At 39.9% G+C, this 15,975-nt stretch overlaps 1 protein-coding gene across 7 annotated transcripts in view; it reads left to right on the forward strand.

The window, feature by feature from the left end:
* DYNC1I1 (dynein cytoplasmic 1 intermediate chain 1) overlaps nt 1–15,975 on the forward strand; it is a 181,513-nt gene that overhangs the window by 18,493 nt on the left and 147,045 nt on the right. For 3 of the 7 annotated variants that reach the window (XM_052692390.1, XM_052692394.1, XM_052692392.1), the window contains exon 4: nt 1,489–1,630. In XM_052692390.1, the coding sequence (XP_052548350.1) occupies nt 1,489–1,630 (142 nt within the window). The remainder of the gene's footprint in view (nt 1–1,488; nt 1,631–15,975) is intronic. The other 4 variants (XM_052692397.1, XM_052692395.1, XM_052692393.1 and 1 more) reach the window with 2 other exon arrangements.

The raw sequence follows: 15,975 nt of genomic DNA on the forward strand, positions 1-15,975 counted from the left end.
ACATCACTTCAATACATTTTTAATATTTATGTGTGTAGAATATTCATATTTATTTTAAAAAATGTGGATGCATTTCCTTATATAATAAATGAACACTTATTAATGTTGCAAAATAATAGTTCTTACCTTAGTTAACTATTTTCTTTGTGCTATCTGAAGAACATAAAAATTCACATGTAAGATGATCTGAATTAAGCAGTAGTAGTCTGTCCTCCTTCATTCCCTTTTGTATACACTGACAATTAGTATACAAAGGAAAGCTTAATTCTGCCTTCACATATGATGCCCAGATCCCTCTGTGAACGTGGAATACATAAAGTGCCATGCCATACCTGTAACCTGCCAAAGGGCTGTCATGAAGATGAATTCACTTTCCATGCTGCATTCATTTGTGTGACAGTCTCTAGTAAGAATCTGCATGAAATGTTTGACCACATGGAAAATCCAAGTCTCTTGACAGGTCTGTCATTATACATTATAGAGCGTAACAAAATAGTTTAAAGTTTCACTCAGTTAAATCTATAAAAAGAAATGCACATGATTTAAACCAAATGGGAAACCTCACTGTTGCATTAGAACTCCTTTTTGTGTTTTATTCAGTGTGGCTGCTTTGAAGAATACTTGTGCTAAATCTTGACTGGAGCCATTCCTGCACTTTAAATATTTTTGAGTAACCATTTTAAAAGAAATCAGGATACTTCTACTTTTTTATTTGTTATTCCTTGCTGAAGAGCTTAAACTTGGGCTGACCTTGAGCTGTGATCTTCCTTTCCTGTTAAAGGAAACAAGGCTGGATTTGCATGAATATGCTTCAAAAGCCCTAGCAAACCGAAGAGAAAATCATTTCTAGAGAGTGCAAATAGTATCTAAGCCAAGGGAAATATTTCCTTGAGTGTGGAAATCGTATATCATCCAAAATGGCAATCTAATACAACTTAAATTATTTAAGAAAAGATGTTTGCTAAGCAAATTAGTGCGTATTCTCACCATCTTTGGGAAATGATTTTAACTTAGCTGGATTTCCTTATTTAACTTTTATTTTGGATGCCATTTCTGCACTGCAGTCTTAGAACATATCTAATGGGCAGCGGCTTTTAATTTAAACGGAAAATTTGAGAAACTTGCTTGCTGTTTTGCCTCTGTGGCTACCAGAAGAGTTCACTTAGATTTCTGACAAGACGAGCCCCTGGTATTTCTTCATACGTTTAAAATCTTTTGCAAGTCAGCTTTAAAATACAGCCAAGAAAAAACTTCTGTTTCTGCAGATCTCCGCCACTGATTAGTTGTGGAATCACATTGGGCTTTTAGTCCTGTCTAAATTCATGTCAGTTTTAACATTTCCAGAAGACTTAAAATTCACTTGACTCTCTTCCTTTTCTTTTTCTTTCCTTTCCTTATTTGCTTTCACCATTTCAAACTCTCCTAATCATTCATCCACTGTCATTTTGGTCCATTGGTTTTGATTTGTCTGACACTGCTCTTCATCAGTGCAGTCGCTGCATGTGTTAACATGGGATACCTGTTATTTTCATTATTTAGTCCCAACCCCTATGTCTCCCTCTTCGAAATCAGTGAGCACACCCAGTGATGCAGGCAGCCAGGACTCTGGAGATCTGGGACCCATAGGAAGGTAAGACAGTGGTGTTGAATAAATGTGTTTGTTTGCTTCACTTTTACTTCCCCCATTTTTCTTTCCGCTTCCATTAATAAGAACGTGCTCTATCTGATGTGTGCTTTTGTTTGTGCATTTTCCACACCATCCAGTCAGACTGGTCTCAGACATGAGGTAGATAAGCATACAGAGCAAGCTGGTGATAAGTGATAGGTGCCAGAAGCTGTGTACTGGAAGCAAGAACTGAACTCATGCATCTAAAGAAGCCCACAGAAATCTGTCGTTCTTTGTGGATATATGCTAAAAATAGAGGAAGTGCCCTGTTGTAGACCCTGTTATTCATGTGAGTAATCTTTGTGCCTACAACCAATCCCTTGTGAAGTTTTGTTAACTGTTCACATGTGACACCAAGCTGTCTTGGATTCTTGTACTGCTGCTCATTGTTGTGTGCGGCACTGACAGTGGTGGGGTAGAGCTTGTAAAGAAGCAGGCTGAAATTCCTCAGAACCTCTTGGCAATCCTCTCTTGGAAACTGTAGTTATCAGATTGTTTTGTGTAAGGTGGGAGGTAAGCAGCTCTCTTCTTGATGAAAAGGGTGGTGTGTGTGTAAGGGATGGGCACAGGGGCAACCTTATCTTGGTTTATATGACTGAAATTGGAGATGCAAGTGGCAGTCTGTGAATAATTTCTAATTTGGAGTAAAAAAGTAACAAGGATGCTGCTAAAAGTAAGAAGGATGCTGGTGCTCACAGAGGAATATGTTCAAGTAAGAAGAGTTTGAAGCAACTATACTCTGTATTTTGAAAAATGTAAAACACGGGTCTTAATAGCTCTTTTGTATTAAACTTTCTCAAAATAAAACCAGCTTACCCAAATCTGTGAGCCAAAACCTCTGCTAATAGCATGAAAACTCACTGATTTCTCTCTGCAGTGTACAGTTTTCAGTGCTATACTTTTACATGCATAGTCAGGTGCTGTACTTCTACATACATAACCAGTAATGTTACAGAGCTTGGATTACTAGATTTGATTCCCCACCAGCTTTCTGGTTAAAAAAAAACCACAGTTCTGTAAGCTGAAAGTACATTGTATTCCCCTTCAGCCTGATGCAGACACTGTCCATGGAGATGAGGAAGTTGCACAACTGTTTCTAAAAGCTGCTCAGCCCTCTAGAAGGGATGGAGGTTGTTAAGTAGGAAAGCTCTAGCCTATGAAATATGGCAGTTCAAAACATGTAAAATAATGTAATGCTATATTTATAAACAAAATCAGAGTTCAAAAGTTGTTTTTAAGCAAAGTGTAGACTGCTGTTCACTCACTTGAAGAGGAAAATATTAACAGAGCTGTCATCACAGGAGGTAAGCAGGATAAAGTCACCTTTGCTGTATTCTGCCAGAGGAATGCCAAGACATTATTTCTGATTTATTTTGATTATGTGCAGATGCCTGTTTATCTGTATAAGGAAGGTTATTCTTCCTTTTATGTATCCCTCCATCTTGCTTTCTCCATGAAGAGGGTACATTGGCCATGTCATCTCTTATGCCTCAGTTATAGAGGAGATTCAGGTAGGATATTGGGGAAAATTTCTTTTTGGAAAGAGTGTTGTGGCACTGGAAGAGGCTGCCCAGTGAAATGGCAGGGTTGCTGCACCTGGCGGTGTTCAAGAAGCATGTAGATGTTGCACTGAGGGATATGGTTTAGTGGGAAATATTGGTGGTATGTGGACAGTTGGACTGGATGATCCTAGAAGTCTTTTCCAACATTAATGATTCTGTGGCTGAAAGACGGTTTAACACAAATAGCTACCCTAAATGAAGAATCACAACCAAACCATGAAGTCCACCTTTCTCTAGTGTGATCAACCTCCCATGGAAGTGTGTATATTTGGAACTGAGGTTCGTGGTCAGTGGGCATGGTGGGGATTGGTTATAATTGGACTAGGTAATCTTAGTGGTCTTTTCCAGCCTAAATTATTCTATGATTTTACGCATGTGAGATCTCCCCCTTTTTATCATTCTGCTGTAAATTGGCTGTGAAATTGTAGACTGAGCATAGACTCAGGAGGAGAGCAGATTAATTCTAGAACTGCTAATGCCCAGTCTCAGAGATCACAGCTCATCTGTTGCAGTTGCTGCTGACACAGCTGCAGGAAGAACTGGTGCATACAGGCTGGCAGAACAGAGCTACACAGGCTGAAGGCAGACTGATTATTTATTGATGAAGTGATTTCCAGAAGAAAATGTGGATATTTAAATAATAATAATAATAATAATAATAATAAGATCTGTAAAATCATAGGTTTTGGTTTGGTATAGAAGATAATGCTTTTGAGAGAAGCTCTGCTGAGAGCTTTGAGGAAAGCTAGAGATGTTTTTGTGGTCCCATGTGAGCACTGGTTTCTGGTGCAGAACTAGGCTGTGTTCATACTTTGATGGCACATGATAGTGATCAGACTGAATCTATTGGTCCTAGTATCACAAGTACACCTGAGGTTTGTTTTGACTGGCAAACACCTGTGATTTCTTACAGACCATTGAGCATTGTGGAGCTAAATCTAGAAATCCAAATTTCTGACATCTGCTTTTTAGGAAGTTAGTTGATAAGTAGCGAGGGTTCAGGCAGATGGTGCGACGTAGTTTTTGTCCTGGTACCAAGGATCTAGTTCTACCCTAGTTAAGAAAATGAAAACTAGCTGGTAACTTGCTTTCTTTGTATAGAAATTATATGAGGAGCAGAAGGGCTCATGTAGACAGTGCTTAACAGACAGCGAATTGTTTGTCATTGGAGCTGGCCAAATATAAAACAAGGAAAACTGTAAAAATTTAATGACAAGACAAATTAATCACTAAAGCAATTTACTTAAATACTCTATTGGATGTTGTATCACTGGGCATTTCTCATTCAGGCTAATGTGCCTGGCCGACAGGCAGATAATAGCTCCAACAGTAATTCATTCAGAAGAGCCGTACAGCTTTTTGTTGCACAGGGAGAAAAGCCGCGTGGTCACAATGGTCCCTTTTGGTATAAGATCTATACGCTGGTAGTGCTGCCATCCAGCAGCACCATTGTCCATTATCTCTAACATAATAGCTAGAGCAGTGCTGCCTTTTCCCTGATGCCATTAAGCTTATTAGGATAACGTGTGGGGCGGGCTGTGTAATAACACTAAATTATGGAACCATTTCTGTCCTGTGTAGTACAGGTTTTATGTGTGTTTTTTTTTTTTCTTTTTTTTTTTTTTTCTTGATCTTCAGTACCACATGGCTATTTGTCATAGCCTTTTCACCAAGGATGATGTTAGGTTTCGGGAGTGTTCCAACTTCTGGTACGTGACAAGACATTATGATAGCAACAGTAACAATGTACAGATGTTAGATAAATGGTGCTTGAAACTGCTGGAAGTTTCATTTCCAAATGCTTCCATTTGGACAGGGCAGCCAATATTTTTGTTTATCATTTTTTGGTTGTGATGGGGTTTAATTCCAAGCAGGCAGAAATCTGTTATAGAATCACAGAATATCCCAAGGTAGAGAGTAGCATCGAATCCAACTCCTGGCCTCACACAGGAGCACCCCAGAATCAGACCGTATGTCTGAGAACATTGTCCAGATGCTTCTTGAACTCCAACAAGCTCAGTGCCGTGACCAGTGCCCTGGGCAGCTCGTTCCATCCCCACCACCCTCTGGTGCAGAAGACCCTTTCCCTAAGCCCCAGCTGTCCCTCTCCTGGCACAGCTCCATGCTGTTCCCTCAGGCCCTGTCACCAGAGAGCAGAGCTCAGCGCTGTGAGGAGCTGCAGCTGCCATGAGGCTTCCCCTCAGCTCCTCTGCTCTGGGCTGAGCAAACCCAGGGACCTCAGCTGCTCCTCATGTCTTCCCCTCCAGACCCTTCACCATCATTGTACTTCGATTCTGGATCCATAACTGTAAAGCTTAAAAAAAATAGATTTTGCATGTGCTACTCTTAGTTACTAGACTGCTCTGAACAATTCATCAGAGCCCAGTTGTTGCACAGAGAGCAGCTTGCCTGTTTCCACATATTTGCACAGGGTTGACTATGTCAACCCTTTGGCTGTGGTGCATAGATAGGAATATTACATCACAGCCTCAACTCTGGATAGATAAGTTATTAATTCACGGGGCTTTCTGTTACGGCATGTTCAGACATGACTCATTTACCACAAGGCAGCATTGCAGGATCCCATTGAGATTCTGCTATAATACAGTATACTCTGCTTAGTATGCTCAGAGTGAGTATTTTGTTCAGTGACATTGATGTCCCACGTTCTTTTGCTAATGGTCAGGTTATATAGCTGTGCATATCAGAAATGGAGATTTCGGCCAACTGAGGGCTGCTCTCAGTGATGTTTGCTATTTCATTATGCTGTCCCACAACGTCACAGGTGGATGTTGGTGGTTGGGCAGTAGAGGTTGTAGCTTCCCACCAATATCCCATTACATTTTGTTCCCGTGTGAGGGATGGTAGCAGAGGGGCAGTCTGACACAATGGCATCTGATGGAAATGTACATGAAGCAGAGGTGTGGAATTGAATTTCTCTATGCAGACAAAATGGCACCCAGTGACATTCGTTGATGCTTGCAGAATGTTTATGGACACTAAATGTGTTGTGTGCTTCATGAACGTGAGCACAGGGAAGTGGTGGTTCACCTCCACTGGTGCAGATGCCTATAAGTGCAGCACACAGGCCCTTGTTCATTTGCAAAATGCATAGCAAATGGTGGTGACTACACTGAAAAATAGTGTTTTGTAGCTGAGAATTTGCTCTTTCAGTTAGTGTTATTGTGCTTTTTATTGAAGTTTTCATGGAAATAAATAGGAGGAATTACTTTTGGAGTGGCCTACATATGTATTCCTGTCACCTGCAGGGTGTGTGTGTGCTCACCATAGTGTACTGCACACGTGGATGAGTTCTATTTGTGGAGCTAGGTGTGATTTAGCTGTGTGGTCCATTTTTCCTTCTCTCCTTCACTACTTCTGTGCATTGCCCAGTTGGATTCATTACCATACAATGGTAGGTTTGTACAGTAGCAGCCCTCTTATTGTTGAACAGGGTTTTGTGTATGTGTGCAAGTGCAGTGAAATTGCATGCATGTAACTCTTCCCCATGTACATTTTGCAATGAAACGTGAGAATCCCTTTAGGCTGTGTGTAAGGTTTCCCACCTTCCATCTGCTCAGTAAAATGCAAAAGGCTCAGCTGCCTGGGACATGTAAAGGTTAATGATTGCTTTTCTTTCTGCAACAACTTCGTCTGTGCTCTTTTGATTTCTAACTTACATATATTGCTGTGTGTACATTTAGATGCCTGATTGTCTCCTGGGCTACAGTAAAGACAAAGATGACAGAAAGTAATCTTTGTCTTCTGGTAGTTACTGTCAGAGAGTGGTTATGTCAGCATGGCGTTTTGTCTGCTGTAATGTAGTGCAAGCATCCAGGTACATTATTTCATATTATTTCTCTCTCAGTCCATTGGTTTTGTTATTTTTGTCTGGCTACAGCTACTCATACTGTTGGATTAAGGGACTCTATAACACTTAGTTTAAATGAGTCTTACCTGAATTAATGCTATGGTTCCATTGATACCACAGTTTTCAAGATGTGTTTGATGGACTAAAGCTGTTTGGCTTCCATCAGTGAATGGATCTTATTTGAAATAAAGCTTTGCAGGGTCAGTCCTTATTTAGATAAAGCCATATGTGAATATTTAATGAAAGTTACTATGAAAATGAATTTTAAGTACAACATTAGATAGCAAAAGAAAGCAAAAATAGAAGAGAAATCAGGTTTTTCAAAGAGATTTTGAAGCAGTAACATGGCATTTCTTGTAGAAGCTTGACTGCTATGGAATCTTGACTGCCTCGTCATTACTGCAGATTTTTATTTTTAAGTAAAAAGTTGCAGCCATCCTAGAAATAGAACAGCTGTTGGTAATGCTGGATGACTTTTCTCTGTGGAGCAGTGTCTCCTTTGGTTTTGGCTGCTGGCATGTTTTTTGTCCACTCTGTCAGTTCATCTTGCAGTTTCTGTGACCTCTGAAAGCTTTCCCAAGTTGAGTTCAGAGAACACTGTAGCAGCTGTCATATCAGCTTGGATGTTCTTACTGATAGTGAATCAGAAGCACATCTTCTGCTCTCTTATGCTCTTTGAAAGTTCAAAAAATATTTTTCTCCATTTGTGTACCTTTTCATCAGATGTGATTTTGAATTGTTTCCATCTGCTTTTGAGCCTTTGGGGTATAAAAACAAATTCACAATGATATGTTTTCTCTTACTGGGTTGATGTCTACCCTCAGTTTGTATTGTCCCACTGCAGGGAGAGTGGAAGCTCTTTTGCTGTGTAATATGTTCACTCATTTTTGTATAGTTATTAGTTGATCTGCTTTTTATGCAATGCCTCAGCATTAGACTTGTCCTACATTGTTTGAAATGCAGATATGAAGCACAAACTTTTTCTTTCTCACATAACACACTCAAAGGGAAAGATGTAGCTCTGGAGCATCTGGGCACTGAGTCAGTGTGTGGCATTCAAGTAATGTTTTTACCCTTTTACAGCTGTGTGTGTAAATCTTGCTCACTGTCTGTCAAGTCAAAAGAAGGTATATCCAGTTAAGAGATGTCTTCTTAACATGTAAGAATTAAAGCCTTTATTTGCTGATCTCTCATAGGTATATCCAAATGTCACTGAAGTCTTTATGTTCTGTGCTTTCCAGGCTTTTTGCCTGAGAAAAAAAAAATCAGACTTGGCAACTCAGCTGTTATTTCCACTATTTCATTTTTAAGCAGCACCTTACCTACACAATAATACACTGACAAGCAAAAGAAAGGGTATCAGAATGCCACCTTTCTTTTAAAGTATCTCCTTTGCTGTTTAATTAAATGCATACAGAGGCAGAGGAGGAGGTTAGATCCTGCTCTCAATTTCAGTTATACAGGAAGGTTAAATTATTGCAGTAGATCATCTCTTCCTATCCAAGCAGCGTATCTCCTACCCTCGCTTCAGGCAAAGGGAAGCATGGAGCAATGTAAAGACTCTTAAGAGAACTTCAGGAAAGACCAAGGAAAAATACATGCTTCTCTTGAATGGTGTTTTGTTCAGAAAGGAAGGATTTTAATCCTAGGGACTGCAGACACGAGTCTGTCACATTGAGGAGTTGAGAGAAAGGTTTGCTTGGTGGCTGGAGGCATATTAAATAACCCTGGGAGGTGCTGAGCTTGCACCTCTAGTTCTGATAGGTTTGGGATGGTATGGTAAATCTCTCAGGCTTCCCATCTCCCACTCACTTATGGGATGGTGGGTCTGTGCATGAGGCTGGAGAAAGGTGGATTTCCCAGTCTGTTCCCTCCTTTTGTGCCTGCACAAGAGCAAACACGATTCTCCTCCTTTACATTCAATGTATATTTAGCACAAGATAGTTGAAGCTCCTTTGTGTCATACATATTTTTTTTAGCCTCTAAACATAAGCAGACACCTTAGGGACTGATACTTGGCAGTTGCTTTCAAGTGTCTGTACATCTGACCTAGAAAGCAGGGAGTGTTTTTCAATGTGTGCCGATTACAAAGTCAGAATAGTCCATATTAATTAGAATCATCTGCAGTGCTTTTACCACGTGAGCCTGTGGCATCATTAAGGAGTTTTGTGCTTTCATTCCTAAAGGATGGATAGAGTTCAGTTCTCCATATCTTTGATTATTTTTCTCATTAGCAAGCATCTCCACGCTATAAATTAAAGGAAAGATTGCTATTCCCAAGGTACTTCATAAAATGCCTTGGAAACCTGAGCCACAGCTGCACCCTGAAGAAAATAACATTAATGCATAAAGCCCCTCTTAACCGTTTAGGTTATCAGCCCACTTGTAGGTATTTTTCTGTATTTTTTTTCCAGACGTATCATGAATGTATTTAGTCAGACAATGAGATGATTCGAGGTTTAAAACACCAGTGCTCTTAAAACAAATCAAATATGTTTATTCTCCTTGAAGAACAACTCACTTGGTAATGGCAGCTCATCTTAAAGAGAAGTTCTCTTGCATAGAATCTCTTCTTGATTTAATTAAATTTTGTGAGATCTCTCTTATGTTGAACTGCTTAACATAGTTAAACTGATGCCATGTTTTTGCAAATAGATGTTTTCTGCCTCGCTTGAGTATTTTTCATAGGTACGCTGTCACAAAATAAATTCTGTGTAGGAAGGACAGCATCAACTCTTCTCCCAGCTTGCAATTAGTGAATTGTTGCTCTGCCATGAATACGTTGCTGGAAGCTTTCAGCTTTTTCTTCAGTTGTGAAGACAGTATTGCAGGTTCCAGCCTTGCTGTTATCAGTTTGACTCATTAGAAGGGTTATGGATTGCCTTTATGAGTCTTGACCAATAAATGTAGCCTTGTCTCTTATGGGACTCTTTCCAACCTTCCTTAAAGTTTGTGAGAAAATTGTTTTTTGGAGATTGGATCAAAGTGTCCCGACATGAGTGCTGAAGTTCCTTCAAATTGTCTGCAGGACCTGATGACATTTTGGAACATCTGAATTCTCTTTTGCCACTCAGGCTTTCTCTTGGTTTAAAAAATACAAGATTAAAATTGTATTTCTTTAAAGAATTTTCGAACTGCTTCAAGGTTTCCTGTAAGAACAAAGCAACTTTTGCCTTCCTCCTCCTGAACATGGTTTTTATTAATGCACTTTCAGGATGGCAGTTCACACTCTCCAGCACTTACAGTAAATCTGTGTGGATGCAGAGGCACAGCAGAAGCTTCTAACTGTGTTGACCCTCTGTCCTCTCAGTGACTGCCTGCTGTTCCCAGTGACCTTCTGGTAAACCAGCATAGATTTCCAGACTAAGATCCCTGTAGCTATGACATATAAACTGTGAGAAGGGCAAGGTTCATTACATTGCCAGAAGGTCATATTCTATGACGTAGACCTGAAATAAGGACAGCCTTAGATATAAGAAATAAGTTCAGCAGATTGGATGTATTTCACTGCTGATTTACTTAGTGTAATTCTATGAATCAATGAGGTGTTCATTCCATTATATATCAGTCCTATAAAAACCATGTCAAGAATTTTTCAGTCCAATTTAAATTTCAAATTGATTTTGAAAATTATTAAATACATTTGGCAACAGGGCCTTGATTTAAGAAAACTTTTGAATATACAATTTTTAAAATACTACCCTATGATTTTTAGAAATATACCTTTTAAAAGAAAAAAGAGTATTTTAAACTTATGCCTTTCTGAAAAATGCTATTATGGTTGCCAGGCATCTGAAAGACAGTGCTGTGCTCTGAGGGAGGTCATCATTGCTCTTTTTATTGGTGAAGACTGGAAGTCAGAGGTGTCAGCCTGCTTGGAAACGTAACTGCAACCCCAAGTATCCGGCTCTGCTCCAGCAGCGGTGCCAAACCACTTGTTCACTGAATGCTTTATAGCATTTTATTTTATGATTACCAGCCCAGCTCCAAAAACATCACCCACAGTGATGTCAGACTGTTCTGCTGCACAAGTGAGAGTCTTGTTGAGAGGCACAGATCCTCCCTTAAGGCTGATAACCGTCTTGCTTATAATGTGCTTCAGAAAACAAACAGCACAAGGAAGGTATTTTCTTTTTCGCCAATCCTTTCAAAGTGGAACAGATCTGCTAAACAGAGCACAGATGGCTCCTGAATAGTGGCTTAAATGCAAAGGACCAATTGAGGCAAGTGATACTTTCCCATCTTTGAGTAATGGCTTTGAATCTTCTTGATCTATTTTGTTTTGGAAACACGTTTTAAATGTATGACCAATATCAGAAAGTGAAAATTGCAGAGGAGAAAATTAAGATTATGAAAATCTACAAAAAATGAACCACTTGTCTACACACATATATTTTTTCAAACGTCTGCTGTAACTTCTTGCAATTTCTATTTCAGATTTTCTAATTAATCAGTGTTAAAATAGGAGCGTTGGAGAAACTGATCTAGACTCAACAAATTAAATAGAACTCTTTAAAATTTTATAGCTAATCACCTGTGTAACCTTACGCTAATTCTGGCAATATTCAGCTCTTGAGGAAAAAAACCACCAAACAGCTAGGTACATGATAGATTACATATTAAACCACAATCCAGTAATATTTGCAAATTTAAGTGAAAATATTCGGGATCATTGAACAAATACTGTTAAACTTATCTAAATGCTTGTATTTTACTGGTGATATAAAAATAAAGTCTCACAGCTGTGGCACCCCATATTTTAGGATTGTACAACTTGGGTGGAATCTGTACTTCTGTATGTTATCCATGTATATATGTACAGTTCTTAATGTGAGCAATTCTGAATCTTGTGGAAACTAACTTGGGCCTGTTTTTAAGCATGTGGCTCATCTCTGCATCAAACTTAAAAATAAGAGTTCCTATTATTCCTTTCAATTTAATGCTTTTATGTGACAGCACTTCTTTTTTTTTTTTTTTTTCCTTTTTGTCTGCTTTTTTCCTAATTCACTTTTTATGCAAGTCAGAATAAAAGCAAACCAGAACCAAATGGAGCATTGCAGGCTTTCAAGTAGCAGCTCTCCTGTCAGTACAGAGGCAGATAGCTCTGTACTGGCTTTGCATTGCAGAGAGATGGCTCTGCATTGTGGGGAGATGAAGGGGAGAGCAAGGAATCACACAGCCACAGTGGCTGAGGTTGGAAGGTGCCATGGGAGTCTGTCTGGTTGAACCTCTCCACTCAAAGCGGGCTTACCTAGAACAAGTTGCTCAGGCCCTATCCAGTTGGGCTTTGACTATCTAAAATGAAGGATTGTTCCCTCATCACACTGAGGTGAGGCTGGCTGGCCTGCAGATGCCCAGACCCTCCTTTGAACACAAGTTAGATGTATTCACAGTGGTTTCTTGATAACAGATTGGCAGTCACACAGGCAAGGTACCCAGATCTCTCCAGTGAGGGAGTGTAATGTAGATGATTGGATGGGTTGGTAACCCACCCAAGTTAGTTGATTTTTCCCCCCAAATTCTCTGTGGACAGCCACCTTTGACACCTATTCACAGCTGGAAACTAAGCTGGATACTGAGAACTCCTGTGTGGAGCTATCTCCTGTCTTCCTGTTCAAATGCAGAGAGCCAATGATGACTTGCTTCTGTACCAGAGCACTTCAAGGTGCCTGAAGTTTGGCTGCTACCTTGGACAGGAGAAGGGGCAATAGTCATTTTTGCTAACATTTGTAGAATTTTAGAAGCGTTTTACTCTGGTGCAAAACAAAGGTTCTTTGAAGCTTTGTATGTTTTGTATGTTGTGTCTCCCTCTTCATTTATTCTTTTTTTTTTTTTTTGGCAATGGTTAAACAATCTGTGTTCTGTTTAATGGGATTGGCCTTTGAGCTCTGAAAACTTCAACACACTAAATCTGTGGAGTCATGATACACTTCTTCACTGTATTTTTGGGCCAGAAGAGCATCGTTAGTTCCCACACAAAGGATAGTTTTAGGATGTTTCTGTTACCACAAGTGAAGATGCTGGATTTGGAGTGTCAGGTTATTAAATTAAGACACATACGAATAACTCTGTTCAGTGGATACCTCAGGACAGTGTCAGTGTGGTTTTCTCTTGGTCTGGAAAGCACAACAGCTTGTGACAGGAGATGACACAATGTAGTGTTTGCTTTCCTCCAGTTCTGCTTAAAAGAGTGATTTGCAAAGCAGCAGAGAGGTTTCTACCCTGCGAGAGGCCCCTTGGAAAAAAGCAGAGTTTGCTGTTATTTCTGCTAGTAGCCTTTTTCAAAGCATGAATTTTCAGGCCTGGTTGCTCTTGACCTGAGAAGGGAAAGTAGGGGAGAAAAGAAGTCATGCAGAACACATGTTCTGGAGCATCCGCAACAGATGAGAGAGGATTTGATTTTAGCTTCGAGGAAGAAGAGTTAAAACAAAGCCTCCAGCATGCTGGATTACGGCACTTAGCAGAGCTGAGCTGTGCCACAGCCTGACCGTGATCCAGGATATTTAATATCCTTTTATGATGGTATTTTAGTAGGTACGTTTGTTGGCACTGGTGTCTAACTTGTTTTATGTACTATCACCAAGGCCAGATTAGAAGTTTTCATTATCAGCTGAGAAGTCTTCATGAATTTCAGAGAGCTTTAGATGACAGAATTTATATTTCATTCATGCATTATGAGCCTGGGATTTTTCTGAAAGAGTTCAGATATTTTCTTTCGTTTGTTTGTTTATTTTAGGTTTTTTTTCTGCATTTGTAATTGATACAAACAGCATAATGCAATTAGAATAAAATCGTCTGGAAGTAAGTTTCTGCAGGGAACCGTAAGACATGGCAGAGTGCCTGCTTTTCCTTTCTAATTATAGTACAAAAAGGGAATCCTTCTGTTTGAATTCCTTTTCTTCCTCCCTTAAATTTTGAAATAGTTCTTGTCCACTCGAAGTTCTGCTCTAAATATCTTTCCAATGCTGCGGATGTGAATTCAGAGTAGAAGATTTAACAAATTGCTTTACCATCTGATCTTTTCATAGATGTGTGACATCTTGGTCTCTTTTTCCCCTTGGATTTTATCTGCAGTTATTTTCCTACTGGCTTGAGAGAAAGAAAATGCACTATATGAAAATGAACTGGTGGTACCCTTTCAGTACAGATGGCTGAAATAGCACCAGCATTTAAGAATGCTGTGCTAAACTCCTAAATTATTGAGATCATAGCACACAGCAAATAGGAATAGTTACAGAGAGGTATCTAAGGAAAATGTATGAAAGCAGATCATTTTAAAGAGAGATGATAACTCTTGTACTTTGTCTACTTAGTGCAAGATTTACAAGTCCTCATTCCCTTTGTGCTGCTTTAGACCAATCTGTTAATTGGTGATAGTTTTTTTATCCTACAATCACTCAAGGGCAGCCGTTCTTCACCAGACGTGTATAAGGAAGATTGATAGCAGGGCTATTGTTTGTCTCTGTGTGGGAGACTTATATAGCAACCAGCTTTGAAACAATGTTGGGTAGTTCTCATTAAAAGAATGTCTGTGCTTTCTGGGTGATGGAACAGCCTGATCCGGCTTAGTCCTGACTGGATCTCATGCTCAGTGAGTTCCCATCTGTGGAGTTTCCAGAGACTCTTCCCATGCTGTGTGCACTCACTTCACCCGCAGGAGGCTCAATTCACATGGTCTGCAGGAGATTTGTGGAAAGACTGCAATGTGCAAGGGAGTACTGCTTTTTCCTCTCTGTCTGATGCTCAGAGGCTCTTTTCCCCATTAAAGTGTTGTGACGACATGCTTTAGATTTCATTTACGTGGATCTGTGCCAAAGTCTATTCAGGGGGGCTTTTCCCAGTCTGCAGTCTCTGAAAAGTCCAGAATGAAAGCACCTGTGTGTGGCTGCTGAGCTACTGGTCACACAGGCCCACGTACTTGTCTTTGGGGTCTGCTGCATTACTCCCTCTGTTCCTCTCTTTGGGTCTCTAGAAGTCCCAAAGCCAATTTCAATTTTCTTTTATGAGGAAGGAAATCAAAAGTGGAACAACATGAAATGCTTTTCTTCATGAAGAAATCTCTTGGGAAAGAACTTGTGCACTAGATTTGAAAAAGATTGGCTCCGATTTTTCACTGTGATCTAATGGCATTTCACAATCCCCTCTGAGAACTGTCTGCAGGAGAACAAGCATAATGGTAATGCTCATCCCAACAATCAGGGAATGTCATGCAGCATGTCTTCCCATCACTAACAGATTAGCTGTAGTTTCCTAGTTTGGATGACAGAAGAGGCTAGTCAACATCATCTTTCGGTTACGAGTCCATTAAGAGTCTGTTTATTTCTTCTTTAGTTATTGCTGTGAGAGCTGGCTAAATTATTATGTTTTCACTGTTCACTCCCTTTTGTTTTGCTCTGCAGGCACTCTTCAGGTAGCAGGAAGAGGCAAAGGGCTAACCAGTATTGCCTTTGAAATGTGTAGTAGCTTCCTTTGCTCGCCACCCTCCCTGGTGTGTGTGTAGCTGTTTGCGTTGTGTCTCCTAGGGCAAGACTGGAGCCTGAAGATCTGCTACATGCAGCCTTGTTGTCTGCAATAAAAGGTGGCCAGCTGAGTTTGAGAATACAACGCACCAGATTGCTCCCTTATGTGTTTTTCAGGCCTTTGCAAGCAGTAGCACAGTGTTGCTGGATAAACAATTACCATTTGGAGCACAAATCTAAGAATTTTCCTTTTACAGATGCACTCAAATTGCTGAAATACAGGTATATTCAGGAGACAAGCAGAATTGTCATTTAAAATATATATCAATATCATGAACATCTCCATGCCATAATCCAGATTATTAAATTGTAAGAGATGTTGCCTTCACTACATGTATGATCAGCATAAAACAAACA

Source organism: Tympanuchus pallidicinctus, unplaced genomic scaffold (assembly GCF_026119805.1).
Source record: "Tympanuchus pallidicinctus isolate F22 unplaced genomic scaffold, pur_lepc_1.0 scaffold3, whole genome shotgun sequence".
Taxonomy (NCBI): Eukaryota; Metazoa; Chordata; class Aves; order Galliformes; family Phasianidae; genus Tympanuchus; species Tympanuchus pallidicinctus.